This window comes from Gossypium raimondii, chromosome 8, assembly GCF_025698545.1.
Source record: "Gossypium raimondii isolate GPD5lz chromosome 8, ASM2569854v1, whole genome shotgun sequence".
NCBI classification, from domain to species: Eukaryota; Viridiplantae; Streptophyta; class Magnoliopsida; order Malvales; family Malvaceae; genus Gossypium; species Gossypium raimondii.
In genome coordinates this window covers 7,533,937-7,554,944 of record NC_068572.1, presented here as the reverse complement: position 1 = coordinate 7,554,944, position 21,008 = coordinate 7,533,937, and the positions used below count along the sequence as shown (strand labels likewise).

The 21,008-nt window shown below is 33.9% G+C and overlaps 1 protein-coding gene across 1 annotated transcript; it reads left to right on the top strand.

The window, feature by feature from the left end:
* Positions 1-507: 507 nt before the first annotated feature.
* LOC105790619 (nitrate regulatory gene2 protein) lies at positions 508-5,291 on the top strand. The gene is made up of 4 exons (XM_012618324.2): positions 508-1,921; positions 2,030-2,214; positions 2,835-3,058; positions 4,389-5,291. The coding sequence occupies exons 1-4, from the start codon at positions 655-657 to the stop codon at positions 5,173-5,175; spliced, it is 2,463 nt and encodes an 820-aa protein (XP_012473778.1). The 5' UTR covers positions 508-654; the 3' UTR covers positions 5,176-5,291.
* Positions 5,292-21,008: the final 15,717 nt, after the last annotated feature.

The window sequence follows — 21,008 nt, the reverse complement described above, 5'->3', positions numbered from 1 at the left end:
AAAACAAAAAGCAGCCTTCTGCAACCGCAAACACCAACTTTTTTAATTAACCAACCTATTTTTACACATAATTAATTACTAAATCCCCCTCCTTCCACTCATTTAAAATCTCCCAAACCAACTCTAATTATTTTTAATAAAATACTTCTATTATTTAAAATAAAATTTAATTCTAATCATAGTAATTTTTAGACCATTTCTTAAAATACACAACTTATCAAATTAGATTACATCTTTTAAAATTACGAAATTAAATTAATTTTTCAAAAGCGTTTTTAACTGATTTATAGAAAAACGCTTCCAGTCGTCCTTAATATTTTTTTTGGTGCCACTTATTTATAAACTCATAATTTATTTACAATTTATTCTTAAATAATGTAATAATTAAAAAAAAGGGGGCTTTTTTAAAAAATTTATTGATTTATGATTTTTGGATTTTTTTTGAAAGCCCTAGAAGACCCCGCCACAATACCAAAAAGGAAAAAGTTCAAATACCCCATCAGCTATTATTACCTTGCACTCCAGTTCCTTTCATTATTCAGTTGTTAACAAAGCTTAAACCGGGCGCCACCGCTACACTACGCGCCACCGTCTGCTCAGCATTTATTTGCTGTTTTTTTTCCTTTTTCATGTTTGACCAAATAGTGTGTTAGGATGGGTTGTACGGCGTCAAAGCTAGACAATGAAGAGATCGTAAGGCGGTGCAAGGACCGGCGACGCTTGATGAAGGAAGCCGTTCACGCTCGACATCACCTAGCCGCGGCTCACGCCGACTACTGCCGCTCTCTTCGTGTAACTGGCTCGGCTCTCGCCTCCTTCGCGGCCGGTGAGCCTATTTCCGTCTCCGACGAAACCCCTGCCGTTCTTCTCCACCCTCCCAACCCATCTCCTCCACCAGCCAATCCCACCACTCCACGTGTCCCTCCATCTCCCTCCCCTTCCCTGCACCCTCCCCCTCCTCCTTTCTTTCCTTCCCCTTCCCCTTCTCCTTCTCCGACTATAGCTTGCTCGAAACTCCCTCACATACTCTCCGGTTCTAGTGTCTCATCTCCGGTACCCGCACCCAATCGTCGTCGGCCACGTAAGATACCCCCGAAACTCCCTCACATTTTGTCCGAATCGAGCCTTTCTTCTTCTCCTCGAAGCTCGAAATCTGGGTTTTCCAACCACGTTTTCCCTACAGCTTATCCAGCTAATTCCACGTACTCAGCCACTCCTTCCCAAGCTTCTTCCGTTTGGAACTGGGAAAATTTTTACCCTCCCTCACCACCAGACTCCGAATTCTTTGACCAAAAAGTACAACAACGAAAGCAACCTCATCATTTAGATTCTAACTACCCTGAAGATACGGAAGATACCGAAACGGAAAAATCAGAATATGATTTCTTCCGTCCACAAAAGCTGAACCACCGTTACAACATCAGTTCCGGTAATGCCAAGAGTAATTTTGACGAGGAAACGGAAAGAGAAGAAGTGCATTGCAGCGAATGGGGGGACCATGATCATGATCGTTTTACTACAACGAGTTCATCGGAAGAAGAGGGATATGATGACGTGGCATCCAGATCCGAGATCGGGGCCCGCGACAGTTTCCGGTCTTCGAGGAGAGGGGAGTCGGAGAAGTTGCATCATCTTCCTCAGACTCCTCCGCCGGTACAACCGCAGCCACGGCAGCATATGTACGGATCAGCCGCAGGTAATAAAATGGATGATAAGTCGGAGGATGCAGGATTGTCTGCGGGCGGTTATGGAACGGGCGCTATGATGGATATGACGATGGTTGTTAGGCATAAGGATTTGAAAGAGATCGTTGATGCGATCAAAGAGAATTTCGATAAGGCTGCCGCCGCCGGAGATCAAGTTTCCGAGATGCTTGAGATCAGTAGAGCTCAGCTTGATAAAAGTTTCAGGCAGTTGAAAAGTAAGCTTCGGATATGGAAATTTAAGCTTATTTTATTTACAGTTCAAATTGATGTCACCTTGTTTACTTAAATTTATAATTTATTTTACTTAATTTTTAAATTTACAGAGACAGTATATCATTCAAGTAGCATATTCAGTAACCTGAGCTCAAGCTGGACTTCAAAGCCGCCGTTGGCGGTGAAATACCGACTTGACGCGACCGCCCTCAATGAACCGGGCGGTTCAAAGAGCCTTTGTTCTACTTTGGACCGGCTCCTTGCTTGGGAGAAGAAACTCTACGAGGACGTTAAGGTAACATAAATGCTTTCCCTTTCCCTTTGTCTTTTACTTTTACTTTTTCTTATGTACTACTTCGATCCAATCCGGCTCAACTCTGAATTTAGTCTAAATTAATATGATTACTAGACACCGAGGGATCTCAGACAAGAAAAAAGGGGGGTTGGGTCGGAGAGGTGAAGCTTGGGTTAGTATTGGATCATTGTTTCCTGTCTTGCTTTTCTTGATTGTCAATATAGTGGTAGTTTTCTTGTCTGGGAATATTTTCTTCTGCATCGGTGAATGATATTTCGTTTCTTATCTTCAAGTTTGCTTAAATTAGTGCTGGTTGGTAGAGAACGAAGGTGCTCTCACTTAATTTACCTATTTCCTTCCACAATAAGTTATTCAGTTTGATAGTTTGCTGCTTATCTTTTATATTCAGTGCAAGGGGAATAATACTTGTTGGTAGTTTCATGAATTGGTTGGATATGAGGATTCTGGTATCAAAATATCTTGATAAGGAAAGAAATATGCGATGCAAATATAATTTGATACATTTCATATATGTTGGCTTCCTGGGAGGGTGAATTATGGTAAAGCCATGTTGTTCAGATAAGTGCTAATGTAGACAATAATTTTTTTTTAAATTTCAGGCTAGAGAAGGAGTAAAGATTGAGCATGAGAAAAAGTTGTCAGCATTGCAAAATCAAGAATACAAGGGAGAGGATGAAGCCAAGATAAACAAGACCAAGGCCTCGATAACAAGGCTGCAGTCACTAATTATTGTCACATCTCAGGCTGTCTCTACCACCTCTATTGCCATTATCGGGCTTAGAGACAGTAATCTTGTTCCTCAGCTTGTTGAAATCTGTCATGGGTTAGTACTCTTCTTCTCCTTACGTTCCTCTCCTTTTTGTTTTGAAATGGATAAAGGCCATTCTTTTGAAATGTTAATGATGCAATGCAACTACATGCATCCACGGACCATTAAGTATTCTCTAACACTCTCTTGGGAACGTTATACGGGTCATGAAATACCAATCTAAGTACCAAGGTTAGCAATGGAGTAAACTATTATTAGAGTTCCAAACCTTCTGCCCCTTCAAACAAGAAAAGTTCATCTTTTCAACTCTTGCTCTAATTAAAGATTATTTTTCAGCGAAATCGGTACAAATTTTGCTTTTCCTCCATTTCCCATTATTTTCACTCATTGAAATTCGTACTCAAGGGAACTTGTCCCTTGGTAGCTTTAGTTCTTATTTGGGAGGGGAATTGAATGTTAAATTTGTTTCATCTCCTTTCAAACATTGTAAGTGTAGATTTTGGCATGTTGCTGGGTAGGTGAGTCATACGGTAGGTGAACCATTATGATTTGTCCACTCTGGTAGCACATGTGCCTTGTAGTCCTGCAAATTTTTAATTTTTTTATCTTTTAGAGTCAGACAGTGGCCCCAGTACTACTTGACAGTGTTTCTTTGATCTATGAACACCTTTTAGGCCAAGTGGGGGCTGGGGGTTAGGTGCATTGGAGACCGACCATAATCTTTTTTTGACAGTTTGTTGAGAATGGTAAACTAATCAAAGCCCACGATTATCATTGATGTTGCTATCATTGTTGTTCAGCGGCATGATTAAATCGAGTAGAAGAAGTATGATGATTAACTGCAACACCTGAAACAGTTTGCAAATTCTGAAGTGTAACACTTGTTAGATTAGATTGAGCAGACTGACTTGCAGCTGATCAATGGGGTTTATTGCTAAAATAAAACAAAACTGCCGAACAGATGGGTCATAATAATTCAATTGTAGGCTGCTTAAGCTCTCCATAGTGGATCAGCTAATTTACACAGAACATGCCTGCAAACCTTGTGTTGTACTTAAATTAGTATTTTTTTGAGTGACTTTTGAACACTTCATCTCATACGCTACCTGAAGAAAAATATGATGTGCCATACATGAAAGTTGAAGTATAGAATGATAGTTCTCTTAACGGCCGTTTTTTGTTAGTTAGATGAAAACCATATTGTGAATACTTTCTTTTGGTCATTTATGTTTCAATTTTATATATTTTTTGGCCAAATACGTTTCAATTATATTATAATACTATAATTTTTGGTTCCCTTTTCTATAGAAATTCAGCACAGTAGAATTTTTTTGTGCTAAATAATTTCTATTTGAACATTTCTACAACTTGCGTTTGAATGCAGCTTGAGGTATATGTGGGGGTCAATGCATCAATACCATGAAGTTCAGAGCAACATTGTACAGCAAGTCCGTGGCCTTATAAACAGATCAGTGAAAGGTGATTCCACTTCTGAACTGCATCGGCAGGCAACACGAGATCTTGAGTCTGCTGTCACTGCGTGGCACTCTAGTTTCTGTCGCTTAATAAAATTTCAACGTGATTTTATCTGCTCCCTCCATGGCTGGTTCAAGCTTTCCCTTCTCCCTCTCAGCAATGACAATGTTGATGGCAATGCAGACCCTTCTGGTGTATATGCATTTTGCGACGAGTGGAAGCTTGCTCTTGAACGTGTACCTGACACAGTAGCTTCTGAAGGTATCAAAAGTTTCATCAATGTTGTCCGTGTGATATCTGCCAAACAAACTGAAGAGCTTAAGATTAAGAAGCGAACAGAAAATGCATCAAAGGAGCTTGAGAAAAAGGCATCATCTCTCCGGAACATAGAAAGGAAGTTCTACCACTCGTACTCTATGGTTGGTATAGGGCCTCCTGATTCGGGATCTGATCATGGACCGGTTCTGGATGCTCGGGATCCCCTTTCTGAAAAGAAATCAGAGCTTGCAGCCTGTCAAAGGCGGGTGGAAGATGAAATGATGAGGCATGCCAAAGCAGTAGAGGTAACTAGAGCAATGACCCTGAATAATCTTCAAACAGGCTTGCCCGGCGTTTTTCGAGCATTAACCAGCTTTTCTGGTGTATTTACTGAGGCACTTGACTCGGTATGCTCCCGTTCCTATCATATCAAATAGATGAATACATTTTTTCCCCACTTGAATTTTTGAGAAAAGTTAAAAACATATAAGAGCTGGGTTGCTCTTATAATTATTGTTTTGGGATGTGTAAATACATGGGAGGTCTTTGGTTTTGTGGTTCTAGTTATCATCAATTATCAAGCGAAGGGAATTGTCTGCATACGAAATTGCTCGAATTCTTTTAGGGAAAGAAGAGGAAAATGGCAATTTCAACAGAAGAATTAAACAAATTTACATGTGTTACTGTTTTAGGGTTAGTTTAGCAGTACTTTTGAAAAGTATTTCTAAAAAGAGTTGTGAAAAAATGTTTTTGAGAATATTTTGAAAAGTTTTTAAAATTTAAGTATTTAGTATTGTTGTCAAAAAGTATTTTAAGAAATATAATGTTATTTTAAACATTGTATTATAAAGTAACAAATATGTATTTAAATAATGTTCAAATTAGTTAATATTATTATGTTTTAGTATGAATCTAAAATAATTTATTATAACTTGTTAATATTTTAATATATGAAATATAAATTTTAAATATTTTAAGCAATCAATATTAATTATTTATAAAATTTAATTAAAATATATAAATTATACTTTAAATATTTAAATATAATTATTAAACATTTGTAATTAAATATTAACACATTTTATTATTTTAAAAAATAATATTGCGAAATAATGGGTTCGAAGAGAAAGGGATGAGGGATAAAAAATAATTAAGTTTTTGGGAGAAAAAAAATAAAAAATTTTAGCGTCTCTATTTGGCCAAAAGTGTTTTTGAAAAGTTAAAAATTTTAGTCAAAAGTTGCTTGTACACTAAACATAGCTTTAGTTTAATAAGACAACTTCAATGTTATTGCTTTTCGGCAAATATGTGAAATTCAGTACAAAGAAGAATTTTCTTTCTTTTTTCGACAAATTGTTTGGCTATTGAGCCAAGCTAAAATTTTGATTGTTGAATTGTTTCCTTTTTAAAAGGACTAAATGATAAAATAAAAATAAACATTCTATGAGAAACCAATCATATTCCCTTTTTCCCTTCATCTTTTTTTTTGGTTCGTCTCCCTAATTTGCCTCCATCATTACTAATACGAGTTTAAAGTTATGAGACCCAAAAATTTAATTTAGAACAAGGATATCTTGGATTGTTCTAAAATTAAATTCTAGAATATTAAAGAATCTTGACCCGATACCTATAAAGAGATATGAACCAAATGTATAAGAAAAAAAGTAGTCGCCACACTCAAGAAAGAAAGTTTGTGAGTGATAAGACAAAAGTTGGAATGCCACAAGAGTGATCTTGGTAAGTTCGTTGAAGAGTCAAAAGAGAAAAACACTCTAAATATATTAGGTTCTAATAAAATCCCTGTTGCAAACTCATATCTTCCTATTTATACTTGGAAAAACCCTCCAAGAATAGGAAAAATCATATTTAAAGCAACAATTTAATATTTGCTTGAATCCAACCATATAATGAATCTGACTTATCCAGCTATACAATGCTTCTAAAAGCAACTAAATGACTTTAATAAAAGATAAATATGTCACATAGATGATTTGAACAAAGGCCACGAATTTGAAAGCTAAATAGCCATTTCAATTTGCCTTTATAACGTTAAATAAGCCTTGATATTTATTTGGTCCAATCTTGGACTTTTTCTTTTCATAATCAGCTCATATCTCTTGGACTAGCCCATTAAGTGCTTCTTTGAACCATCTAGCTCTTGCTCTTGTAATTGGCCCATTTGGAACTTGCAATGGATCTTTAAGTGATGCTCCTTTATTCTCATCAATTACTCTTACTCATTCCTTTGCCCCTTCTCGTGACTCATCACCATTTTAAATGCTAGAAAATTGACATGCATAGCTATTTTCCATCTAAGTTATCCCTCTTTCGAGCTATTCTTCCACCCATTCTCACTCTATTACTTTTATTGTTGTCTCCTTCCCTCTTAAACCTTTCCTTCCTTCTCCACCCCCAAAAATGAGCATAAGTCTCATTTACAACTATAGTTGGATCGAACACTCTGATTCAAAATCTTCATCGAATGAAGATAAGGCTATGCAACATACTTTGCAAGGTGAACTCCACCCCTAAAACAACATTGCCATTAGAAGAGGACTTGTCATTCCCTTTGACCATTGAGAATTGAAACTGAGTAGAGCTTACTAAAGCCACATTTAATCGGGCACATTCATGACTACAAGAACTTCTCTTCTTGGATGCTTCATCATATCATTAACAGAATATGGAATCTATGAGAGCATGACATAGTTTCATCAAGGGATGGAGGCTTCTTTATTTTTCTCCTCAACCTCCTCTCTAACCTCCTATTTATCTTTAAAGGAGGACCTTGGGCAGTTAACGATTCCTTGCTAATGACAGCAAGATGTACCCCAAATATCTCTCCTAGCCTTGATCTTTTCTCTTTATTACATGTACGAATTCAAATTTGAGGCCTTCCCCTTGAGTATCTTAGGCCTTCTGTGGCTTCCTACCTAGGTCAAATTGTGGAAAGAGTTATTTAAATCGATGACAACGGTAAACTCCCCAGAACATACATTCTCTCAAAGTCTGTGTTGATATCAATCCTTGGAGTCCTTTGATTGTAGGCTGCACAATCCAAAGAGATGGAGTCAGGCAATGGGTTGATTTCTGATATAAACTTGTGTGCAAAATATGCACCAAATGCGGAACCATAAGCCATTCAAGGAATAATTGTCCCTAAGATGACCAGGAAGTTGAAGACATGAACAATGAGCAAATGGAGGAGATTAAGCAAAAGTTCAGGTTTTGAAATAGAATTTGATGTTAACCAAATTTATTTCACGAGCCTTGAGATCAAGAGGTACCATTAGATCAACATATATTGAACTCACCCTTTTTGTCTCCCTCCGTACTAGTTCCTTATACCTATCTTCTCAAGTCGTTTTCATTTTGGGGCCAACAATGTTGAAAACATACAGGATAATGAAAATGATGATGCCAACAACAATGAATAAGTTAAAAATGATAACGAAAATCGAACAAATAAGAATAACACTTAAGAAAAAAATACAAATGATGATGAGATGGAGTTTGACCCTCAATAGCTTTTAAGGAAAATGAAAGTGGTGAACACACTCCCTCGAACAAATTTCTTGTTGAAGAAGCATCTTTGATAGATACTTACCAAGTCCAAGCTAATGCTTCTCTGTCCCTTGCTATGGTTTCATTTTCAAGCTCACTTCGTGTTGTTGCCTCAAAACTAAATCCTTTCACAAATTCAGTTCCTTAGTTTGATTGTATTATATCCAGCGATGATGTTGAAGATGTAATTTACAGTTAGTTCCATGCTACTGCTGCTTGTTTGAGAGAAAGGCTTTAAGAGTGGTGGACAAACAAGCAATTCCAAAAAATTGACAAGATTTAAACTAAATTATCAATGTTTTACATGCCTAGAGAAATATATACCTGAACAGCTGCCTTGCTGAAGCCTCTCTTCAGTTAAGGGATAATGTCCGAAGGTTTATTGGATTCCCAAACACAAATGTCACTTTCACAAATGCTAGATTTCTTCTTAAAGATTTTAGCAACAAATCTAAGTCTAGTCTTGCAAGGGTCAAGAGAGGAAGAAAGAGACTTTCCCCAACAATCAATCTTCCTTTCAATGCCTCGAAAGATGCAACTATCTGTAATGATTTTATCCCTAGAAATTTTTTTATTTACCATCTACGTTGATAATTGAAATGTTTATGTTACTTCTAATGATATTGATCTAATCAAGATGATATCATTGTTCAAAGTAGGTTGAATACGGTGTCGATTCTTGAACTTGAACCAGAGGATGTTCTTAGCCTAGAAAATTACACACCACATGGTTCTTCTCAACAATTCCTTACAGGAAATAGCCCAAGTCACGATTACTTTTCTGATGCCTCTTGTGGGCAATGTGGCCCAAAGGCCAATCTTTCGTGAAGTTGAAGCTAGACTTGATGCCAATATAATTAATGAACCTTCTTGTGTTGATCCAAAAAGAAAATGAGACATAAGTGAACACTCATTTGCTGTCGAGCTTCCATCCCATTGAAGAAGAAAACACTCTCCCACAAAATCCCCCACTGGAGATCTTGATACTCATCTGTATGAATCATCTCCACCCCATACATTTCATTCTGTTTCTTCTGTTTTAGCTATGACTGACTCAAATATTGATGCTCCTCTAATTTCTAATGCTACTATTCATGTTCATACTGTTGACATTGAATTAGTTGTCCATCATACCACCATTATACCTAATGATGATGATGTTGTTGATGGGTTCTAACATGTTGTCCCTAAACAAACTCCTAAACAACCATGATCATGCTAAGTTGGAATGTTAGGGGAATGGGAAATCCCCTAACAATGTTCCATTGCTCCCTGCTTATCAACAAGTTTAAAGTCGATTGTTTTTTTTAATGGAAACCAAGTCTCATGATAATTACAGAAGTCTTATGTCAAGATAAAATTTTGATCATTTTGTGGGTACTGATTGTGTAGAACATAGTGGTGGTATCCTTTCTTGTGATGAAATCATGTCAATTGCTTTACCTTAACTCTTTATAAAAACTCGTTTTTTTACTACATTGAGGAGAACAACTTCAAAACATGGTTTACATGCATATATGATTGTCCTAAGTTTAATGAAAGTAAAGTGGTATGGGATCAACTTGTCCAATTCTTTAAATCCATTGCTGGAGATGACAATTGGATTGTTTTAGGTGATTTTAATCAATTTATTTGGTACAAAGATAAATTCTCACCCTATTTTGATGAGATTAAAAAGGCTTATGACAATTTTCTTGACTTGTGTAACCTTTCGAAAATCCTTAAGAAAGTTCTTGCTTCACATGGACAAGCAATTGACAATCGAATGATGTGGTATGGGAAAGACTGGATAAGGCCTTTGCCAATGACCATTGTTTCAGCCACTACTTTAGTCATTCATGAATCTATTTGTTCTTAATCTTCCCATCAGTCACTTGAACCATGGGCCAATGATTGTATCTATCAACAACATAACACCCTTTCAAAAGAGGCCTAATAATTTTAAAGCCATATGGACCCTATACCCACAATTTAGGGAAATTATTAAAGAATATTGGAATTCACGCATAGAGAGATCCATTTCCAACAACTTGGTCTGTAAAATCAAGATCATTGGCTCCTCTCTTCGAAAATGGAATAAGGACGTATTTTGTAACCTTCAAAAGGGAAATTGGGCTTAGAAAATGCTTTCATGATTGCTCAATTAGACATTTCTTCTATCCACTCTATTGAACATGAAAAAACAATTAGAACCAACCTTGAGCTTCTTGCATAATAAGAGCAAATACGTTGGTTTAAAAGATCCAGACTACAGTGGTAGAAATTCAAAGACAGAAATACAAATTTTTTCCATCTTACTACCAAGCATAGAAGGGCAAGTAACAAAATTGAAGGCATTAAAAACTCTAACAGTATTAGAGTTAATGATCCTACATCGATTAAGTAGGCCTTTGTCATTTTTTTTGAAAACAATTCCTGCAATCTAGATAATATAAATGGAGCAACCTTTATGGATTGGCCAAAAAGCTTGAAAATCCCTCGTGTAACACCCCTCGCCTGACCCTATCGTTGGCTCTAAGTTACAAGATGCTACGAACGTTTTCAAAACAATTACCGACAAAAATAAAATAATTATATCAACCAAACAAACATTTATAGCTTAAGCACATTCATAATACAATTCAAAACTAAATTTGAGTCTTAATTGAGCTTACGAAAACTCTTTTGTTGACTCGAGCATGAATTAGGATCAAATTGCAAAATTTTGAAAATTCAGGGTTGACATTGTGACATCACCTTCTCCACATCGTGATGTCGCCAAAAATTTCATCACGTTGCAACGTTCGACCACTCAAAGTTGGGACGTCACAAACTTTTAGCCGACGTTGCGATGAGAGGAGTTTCTTGTCTCGACGTGGACTCTGTTTTGGTACATTTTAGGCCGTTTGGTACCTATTCCATGTCAAGCCAAACCATTAGCCAATTGGCACATAAATGCACACTTATATCTTGCACAAAACCATTCCAAAAACATGTTTAAACATTAATTAAAGGATCCTAGTTTCATTTAAACCAATATGCCGCAAACATGGCACGTTCCTACTCAATCACACCAATTTCATCCATTAACCAAACCTACATTCATATACATCACTTTAACTATTCTAAACTTGTCATTCAACACAACTTATGTGGTCCAGGCATAACCAATTCATACCACAACATAAACATAAGTTTACCATATGGTCAAATCATATATGGACATATGCATATACGTTAGTTTTAAAATCTAGCATTAACCAAGGCTTAACTAACCATTCATTCACAACTAACACATACACTCTACTAGATACATGCCACAATATCAAACTTAAACGAGTAAAAGTCTATAGAGTCAATAGAGGGATAGTGTGATCTTTGAGCTAATCTAACTGATGACTTTTGCAAATGAGATCTACAGAAATGTAAAACAACTAGGTAAGCATTTCGAATGCTTAGTAAGTTCATAGGTAAATAATGATAACTTACCTCAATATACGATTAATTGAATAACTAAATAGCGTAACACATTAAAAATAACTTCACATAGAAGATTTACAGCAAATAGGTGAGTTCATTATAAATCGAATCACATAGTAATTTCAACATTTATAATGCTATTCAATTTGGTAAGATTCACCTAAAATACACGTTACAATTATCGGATTATCATATACCATTGAACATCTAGCTTGTAACATATCATTTTCAATTCAATTTATATTATCAAAATGGCCCGATCTAGTAAATAAATTCGGATACATGAGTAACTACACCACACCAAAGAGCATCGAAGTGCAAATAGAGGCACCAAAGTGCAAATCCATACAAGTGTGCAACTAACCCTATTGACATGTCAATTGTATCCTAATAGTTTACTAATTTCACATAGGCATTAACACTTTATTTGTATCATTTAAATCCCTGTAGAGATCATATTCGTATCATCCCAAAATAGAACGTTTCTTTACAATTTAATCCATGTCTCACCTTTTTGTACCAAATCGTAACAACTTTAAAATTTCATTTACTCATAAGAAATTTCATATTTCAATCATATTTATATTACTAATACACATAATTACACCATATGAACTTTCTTGGTAAAAACTACGAAGATAGGAAGTCAAGGACTAATCTATAATTTTCATTTTTCCTCAATTATTTTCGGTTGTTTCATTTCTCGATCTATAATAACAATTCATTTCAATTATCAATTCCAAATACTTAACATCATACTATTATATGCTTATGACATTTTAATTTTGATTTTTGAATGTTGCTTGAAGCTTTTCATTTTATTCAATTTAGTCCCTAAAATCGAAAATGCCATAACTTTCAAATTTGAGCTTCGATTTCATCAATCTCAATTTCATCCTTCTATAGACCAACAAAATCTATAATTGTAGAAAATTCATGCCATATTCAAAATTATTGCACTTTAGTCCCTATGTCCAAAACTTACAATTTTCACTTTACAAATTAGTCTATTTTCATTTCTAAGCTGAAAATCTAACAATTTAGTACCAAAAAAAATTCAAGATTAAAAAATGTTAACTTTTAGAAATTTTAATGGTTTCACAAATTAATCCCCGGGCGAGCTGAATTAAGCTCCTAGGATTTCAAAAATATAAAAATTACAAGAAAATGGACTAAAATGGACATACCATGGAAGGGTGCTTTTAACAATGGCTTCCTAGGGTTCTTCTTGTGGTTTCAGTGAAACAAGGAAAGAAATAAAAAGATGATAGCTTTTAATTTTGCTTTTATACTTAAGAGTAAGTTAGTTAATCTTGATTATTTTAACTAATGCTTATTTAATTCTTTCTTAATCTAAATTAACAAGATTAGTGGGTTACAAAACACATCCACCATCAAATGCTATAATAAAATTGGTCCAATTGCTCAATTGGTCGTTTGGTTAATTACAAATCCATAGCGATTAATTTTTTTCACTTTTATAATTTAGTCTTTATACATTAATTAATCAAGAATCCGAAAAATTACCTTTCCAAAATTCAATTCACCTATATAATAACTCCGTATAAAAAAAAACTTAATAAAGATATTTATGGGCTCAGTTTATGGAAATGAGGTCCCAATACCTCATTTTCTAACATAACTGACTTTAGGGTCGAAACACTTGTACATTAATTAACTATTCAATTTGCAAATTTGTCAGACCAAAATTCAATATAATATCATAATTAACTAGTAAATATTAATTAATAATATTTATGGACTAGATCATCAGAGAACGAGGTTTTGAAACCACCATTTCTGGTACCACTGAAAAACGGGCTGTAACATATCGCCTCTCGTAAAATGACATCTTTTGTCTTAGCTAGCCCTTTACAACTAATGAAGTTAAAGGTTTTTTTCAACTTGGTGCTCTTCAAGCCCCGAGTATTGATGGTAAACTAGGTTTTTTTTATCAACAATTCTAGGATATTATGGGAAATAACATTATCTCCTCTTCTTTGTCTTTTCCCCAATCAGGAGTCTTACTAAGAGAACTCAAGAAAACTATCACTACCCTTATCCAAAAGGAAATTCTCAAGCTCATCCAACTGACTTCAGACCTATTAGCCTTTGCAATGTTTCCTACAAGATCATATCTAAGGTCCTTGTTAGTTGTTTCAAAAAAAGTTGTTCCTAGCTTCATCTTTTGCCAACAAAATGCACTAGTTCCTGGTCGCCTCATCTCTAAAAATATTATAATGGCCAGTAAATTCTTCACACTATCAAAAGAAAAAAAAAGGCAAAGGATCTCTTGCCGCTTTCAAAATTGACACGCGTAAAATGTTTGATAGGGTCAACTAGGTTTTCATTAAAGTTGTTCTCGAAGTTACGGGCTTCAACAGAAAATGGATTAACTTAATCCACCAATACATCTCCATGACTTCCTACCAATCTTTATAAATGGCTCTCTCACTAAATGTTTCAAACCAGTGAGAGGACTATGCTAAGGGGACCAGCTCCCTATACCTATTTGTCATATGCATGAATACTCTTTCTTTCATGCTCCAAAAAGCTGAAATGGAAGGATCTGTTAAGGGTGTGAATATTTCTAAAAGTGCCCCCATTAATCACCTAATTTTTGTTGACAATTGCTTTATCTTTTACAACACCTCAATCTATCACTAAAGGCTTTGCTCAAGAATTTCTACTTTCTATCTGGGATCTACATTAATTTTAACAAATTTGAGCTCTTTCTCAACCCTTCAACTAAGTCTCAAGTAGAGAGACGGTTTAGCAGTATCTTGAATCCCGAAAAAGTGGACTAACCTAGCAAATATTTAAGCCTTGATATTGGGAAAATGCATAAGAAAAAAAATTTCTTCCATAACATTATTGATAAGGTGGATAACAAGCTTGCTTCATAAAAGTTAAAATGTCTATCGATAGGTAGGAGGTTTACCCTCATCAAATCCCCTTTGGCCTTTTTCAATCTCCACTTTCTCTTTGTTTTCAAAACTCCAAATAATGCATGTGAAATTATTGACAAAGCCATTTGTGCTTTTTGGTGGGATCACAAAGTCGATGAAAGGAAGCTTGATCTTTGTCATTGGGATAAACTCTGTACCCCATTGTGCGAAGGGGGCCTAGGAATTTGAAAGACTAAACAATTTAATGAAGCTCTTGTCTCAAAGATTGTATGGTGAATTATGACTGACCCTAACTGCCTCTTTTCAAGAGTTCTAAAGGCCAATTACTCCAAACAATTCCCTTTCAAAACTGTCAAACTCAAGCCTTCTGAATCCTGAGCTTGGAAAGATATTTTACTCGAAAGAAATATTTGCAACAAGGAAAAAACGTTCACCTCTAGAGTGGAAGTAACTATTGGATTTTCAAAAACTTTAAATTTTCCCTCTTGGACATTGTTAGATACACTGATTCTGACATCCAAGTTCATTCATGTCTAAACCTAACATGAACAATTGGAATCAAAGTAAAACTTTAGATCTTCTTGATCTTACTTGTGCCTTTGATCTCCTTAATATGACTCTCTCTATCTAAGGTGGTAGAGATAAAATTGTTTGAAAATATGATTATAATGGCCTTTCCTTAGTTAAAAATGTCTACTTTCAGCTCATTCAAATAGTCCCTCATACCCGTCCCTTAAAAAAATTGAAAAAAGCCTAGACCAATCTCTGGCACCTCAAACTCTTTTATAAAGTCATTTTTTTCTATGGAAGATCTACAATAATTTCCTCCCTACTAAAGATCTCCTCTCGAGGCGATTGTATTCAAATGATTACACTTATACTTTTTGCGTTACTTACAAGGAAACAATTGAAATATTTTCCTTGAATTTTGTTTCCCACAGGCCATCTAGTTTGGTTCCACCGTATCTCTCAGTCCAAATTCTATAAATGCCCTTTTTTATCTCCGATTGTATCCTCCAACAGCTTGAATCAAATGACATTACTTTTCAAGACTCAATGAGATTTTAGACCCTTGTTGCTTGTTCTATATTGTTCATTTGGAAATAAAGAAATGAGCTTATTTAAAAAAATTAATCCTAATTTGATGGGTTCCCTTATAAGGATCAATATTTCTATCAATCTGTTCTTCACTCTTTCAACTCTAACCCTCCCCCAACCACCCAACCAAGGATCTCGAGATCTCTTAACATTGGAAGATGAACTCCTCATTGTACTCTCTACTTAAACATTATTCAGAGCAATCCCAACAATATTATAGGTGGAGCATCAATTGCACAAGGTCCTAATGGATCTTAACTATTGTCTATTAAAAGCTTCAAATTTGTCAGCAAACTTCAAGCTAGAATCTTAACTTTGTGTTCTATACTTTTGATTCTTGAAACAAACAACATTGCTTCTTGTAGGCTTCTAGGCATGGATAAAAATGGTTCAATATTATCCTTGGACGCGCCATTGGAAGATGAAAACTCCTACCAACAATTGATGGCATCCAACATCTTCCCCAGTCGGTCTCCATTCAATAATAGACCACTGACAACTAGCAGCTCGGGAAAGAGACCTAAACAATAGGTGACTTGCACTTCCAAAGTCTTTATTAACTTCTCGTGGCAAAAATTGTGTTTCTTGCAAATGTACCAAAAAATAAAATTAAAACCTAATTGTTAAAGTCTCCTTTTTTACACAAATAAAATTTTAAATAGAAAGTGTATTGAATTTCTAACGAAAAAGATATTTTATGATGTTCAGATGATTCTACTTAAAATATTTTTGTTCTTTGACTAATTTTCATGAAATTTTATTAGTGAAATAAACACAACATAAATTATGTTTATTAGAAAATATTATAGAGACATCTCCTTTAGAAATCAAATTATTTTATAATAAAATAATATTTTATAATTAATACTTGTATCCGTCAATGCACAATTTTTATGTGCCAAAAGAAACTTGAATCACTAAAATATAGTTTCAAAAACAATAAAATAAAAATTCTATTATAGTAATATTTAAATGAGCTAAAGTAATAATTTAAAATGACTTAATATATCATTTGGCACTCAAGTTTGGCACTTTTTAATGTGATACCTGTATTTGACAAAAGATATATATTTTGTATTTGAAGGTAATCTGTAACAATCTATTTTTAGTGGTGTCGAAATAGTGGTTAGAGAACCTTATTTTCGATAATAATATTTACGAGGTTAGTATAAAAGTTAATTAAAGTTTTGTCCTTTAATTTTATCATATAATAGTTAATTAAGGTACAATGACTAAATTGTAAAAGTTGATCGCTATGGATTTTAATTAACCAAATGGTCCAATTAAGCAATTAAACCATTATTATATAGCCAAAAGATGGTGGAGCTAGTTATAATCCTCCAATTAGTTAATTATGCTTAAGGTTAAATAATTATGATTAATTAAATTAAATATGATTAATTAAAATAAATAAACAAGTATATAAGAAAAAAATTAAAATAAAAAAATTTCATGTTCATCTTATTCTTCACAAAAAAAAGAGAAAAAAAGGGTTTCGGTAGCTTAAACTTTCAATCATTAATAGGAGACTACAATTTAGTCCTTGTAATTTTTATGTTTTTGAGGTCATGGGAACTTGATTTAGCTAGCCTATGTACCAATTCACAAAACTGTTAAAGTTTCCAAAAGTTCCCATTGATGAATGATTAAAGAGATTGGTACTAAATTGTTAGATTTTAAGCTTATAAGTGAAAAAGGATTGGTTTGTAAAATTTAATTGCTAGTTTTTGAACATAGGGACTAAAGTGTATAAATTTTGAAATTAATGAAAGATTGCTATAATTATTGATAGTAGAGATTCCTATAAGAATGTAATTGAGGTCGATTTTGAAATCAAAGCTCAAATTTGAAAGCTATGACAATTTCGGTTTACGGACTAAATTGAATAAAATGAAAAATTTTAGGGGGCACTCAAATAATGAAACTAAACTGAACTGATACATGCATATAATAGGATGATATAAGATGTTTTGAATTGATAAATTAAATTATTATATAGATTGAGAATTGAATCAAACTAAGGATAACTAGGGAAAAGTAAAATTTATTGATTAATCCTTAAAGATTGTTCGTTTGTTTTTTTGCCAAGTAAGTTCTTATGGAACTTACTATGTTAATTCATGTTATGCTTGTAGTATGTTATTTTACCTATTAGTTTGTATTTGAAGTGAATACAATGACTTTTGGCATCAAATGGACTAAATTGTAAAGTATGAATTATATGACAATTACGAATAGGTACGAGGTATCGAATGGGTATGAAATTTTACATGATTTATATAATATGTATATACTGTTATAAGGATTGAATTGATATGAAGATAGTAATAATGCTCATGTGAACTTAGTACAGGATTAGGATACGTACGGCATGCCATTAGAGTCAAATATGAAAATGGTCAGGGATTTACATGGTTATTTGAGATCTAACATTTGCTGTGGATTCTTGATTTAAAAATGTCAACTTGTGTGAGAAAATTCAAATATGTCAGCTTGTGCGAGCAACCTTGATCACTGTCAGTTTATGTGAGCATTATAGTCCCGTGTATGCAACTTGAGTTTACTAAGTTTCCCTTGGGTGAGAAAATAGTAGCTTAACGGAAATTAAATGGTTGAAATGATTGGATATGAATTGAATTGCTTAGGTTGAAAATTGTATATGGCTTGAATAGTACATGTTATAAGATGTAATAATTGAACTTGCATATAATTTCAATTACAAGTTATTGTGATGCAAATGAACTAACCTATTGGTTGTGTTGTTGAATTGTACATGAAATTATAAGGATGCCAAAGGATGTCGTGTTATATACCAAAGTGTTTTAATTTTTAAATTGTTGAAATGTCAAGGTAAGTTACGTAATTTTCATATGGGCTTAGTAAGTATTTAATTTTCTTACTTCGTTGTGTTAGCTCAATCAATCAACTGAAATAGCTAAGAGGGGGTGAATTGGCCTTTAAAATTTATGGAAGGAAGGACAAGAAAAGGAAACAATGAACACAAATAATTTAGAGCGGTTCAACCCCAATTGGCTACTCCACTACCTTAGGTTTCCACCATTAAGGATTTTCCCAAATTCACTAATTTGATCAACCTTTGAGGATAAGGTTTAACCATACAACTCCCAAGATTTCTACCTAAATATTAACACTTAAACCCTCTCAAAAGAGTAAGAAAATAAGCAAACAAATAAACAATTCTTAGAAGATTATAATGTTTGCAAGTTAAGCACACAACCAATGAAAAACACTTGAGCTTAGAAAATACAATAAATGCTCACAAGTTTTTATAAGAAAAGATGAAGAATTAAAGCACAAAAGGTTGATAAAAGAGTCGTTCAGCTTTCTTTATAGCTCTTGATCATTTATAATCTTTTGTTGTTGTAAAAGCTTTGGAAACTAGTATTTATAACCCCTAATTAGTTTCCAACTATTATGGTTGTTGAGGAATTGAATAGAGTCGTTGGAGGTGTAAAAACCAGAGCATTAATGAGTCCTACAACAAAATGTATTGATACCTTTGGAGGGGTATTGATACTTTGGACATTTAATGCCTCAATTCAGTGACCGTTAAAGCCTATATTATCGAATCAATAGAAAGTGAATCTATACTTGCTATGAGGTATCGATACTTGAACAATTTTTCTATGATTTTTCAAAACATCGAACCTCAAAATGGTATTAATATCAGACAGGGTATTGATAAATTTTAAAAGGTATTGATACTTTTTTTAGGGTATCAATACTTTTTATTTTTGCTTAATTTTCTTAAACTCGAAGCTTAAATCAGTATTAATACCAAGCAGGGGAATCAATAAAATAAGGAACGTATTGATACTTTGTTAAAGGTATCGATACATTTGGATTTTGCGTAATATTTTTGAACTTCAAAGCTCATTTTGGTATAGATACCAAACATGGGTATCTATACTTTGTTCAAGGTATCGATTCTTTATTGAGGGTATCAATACTTTTATCCTTGGGAGTAATTTTCACTTGTAAAAATTTTTTGAAAATTTTGTTAACCATTTTGAACTTGTTCAAAATAATTTCCAAGTGTTTGAATTGTTGGTTTAAAAGTTTATCTCTTAGAAATATTCTAAAATAAATTGTTTGAAATTTATCAAGTTGTATTCAAAAACATTATCTTTGTTATAGCAGAACATTTATCAAATAAAGCTTAGTTTAACACGTTGCCTCTCTTTTCCTCCTAGATTGCTGACTCGCGGGACATGTCTATTAGATTGTCAAGAAGCGCACATTATCCTATTATTGATTCAATAGTTTTCCAATCATTATAAAGCTCAGTTTTGTGGCAAGTATACAAGTGTTATGCTTTTGTTAACTTAGAGGTTGATATGATTTGAAGCTTATCTAAAGTTTGATTTTCGAGAAGCTTAATGTCCATATGTATATGTATGTTTTGGTATTATGTTGTGAGATTGTGAATGACATTAAAATGGTATGTTTAGGTATGAATTGGTATAGGTAAAATGATGACATTGAATGACTAAAAGCATGGTTGAATAGGTTGATTTTGAGCAAATTGAATTGGTATGTTTTGATTTCATTTAGAAGTTGTATTGGATTGGATGATTGAAAATGGCTAAATACAAAGTTTTGACATGTAATTGTGTTGGTTTTATGCAGGTAAGGTTGTATATTTATGCACTAAACTTGGAGTTTGAAAGCTTAACATGAAATAGATACCAAAAGGCCTAATTTTTGCAAAAAAAAAAAGTCATCGCCTTGACAACCATATTTTTTCGTCGCAACACCAACTAACAGTATGTGAGGTCGCGATGTCGAATGGCTTGACGTCTTGATGTGACAAACTGTTTGGTGAAGTCACGAAGTGGAAATGATGACTTCTCATCATCAGCCCTGAAATTTTGGTCATATTTCATGCTCGAGTTAGCAAAAGAGCTTTCATAAGCTCGATTAAAAATTGGAAAAGTTTGTGTATCATATTGTGAATGTGCTTAAGTCATTAATGCATGTTTGAATGATATATTTACTTTATTTTGATGGTAGTTTCTCCTGCAACAAATGTGTCATCCTGTAGTTTGGACTGAGCGATCGGGTTGAAGAAGGGGTGTTATAGGGGTGTTATAGTTAGTATTATCAGATCTACGGTTCAATCAATTCTAGGACTAAAACGTAGCATGTGTTGAGTCTAGAAATACATGTCATAATAACCTGTAATAGTGTGATGCCTTTTGATCTGAATTGACTCTGTT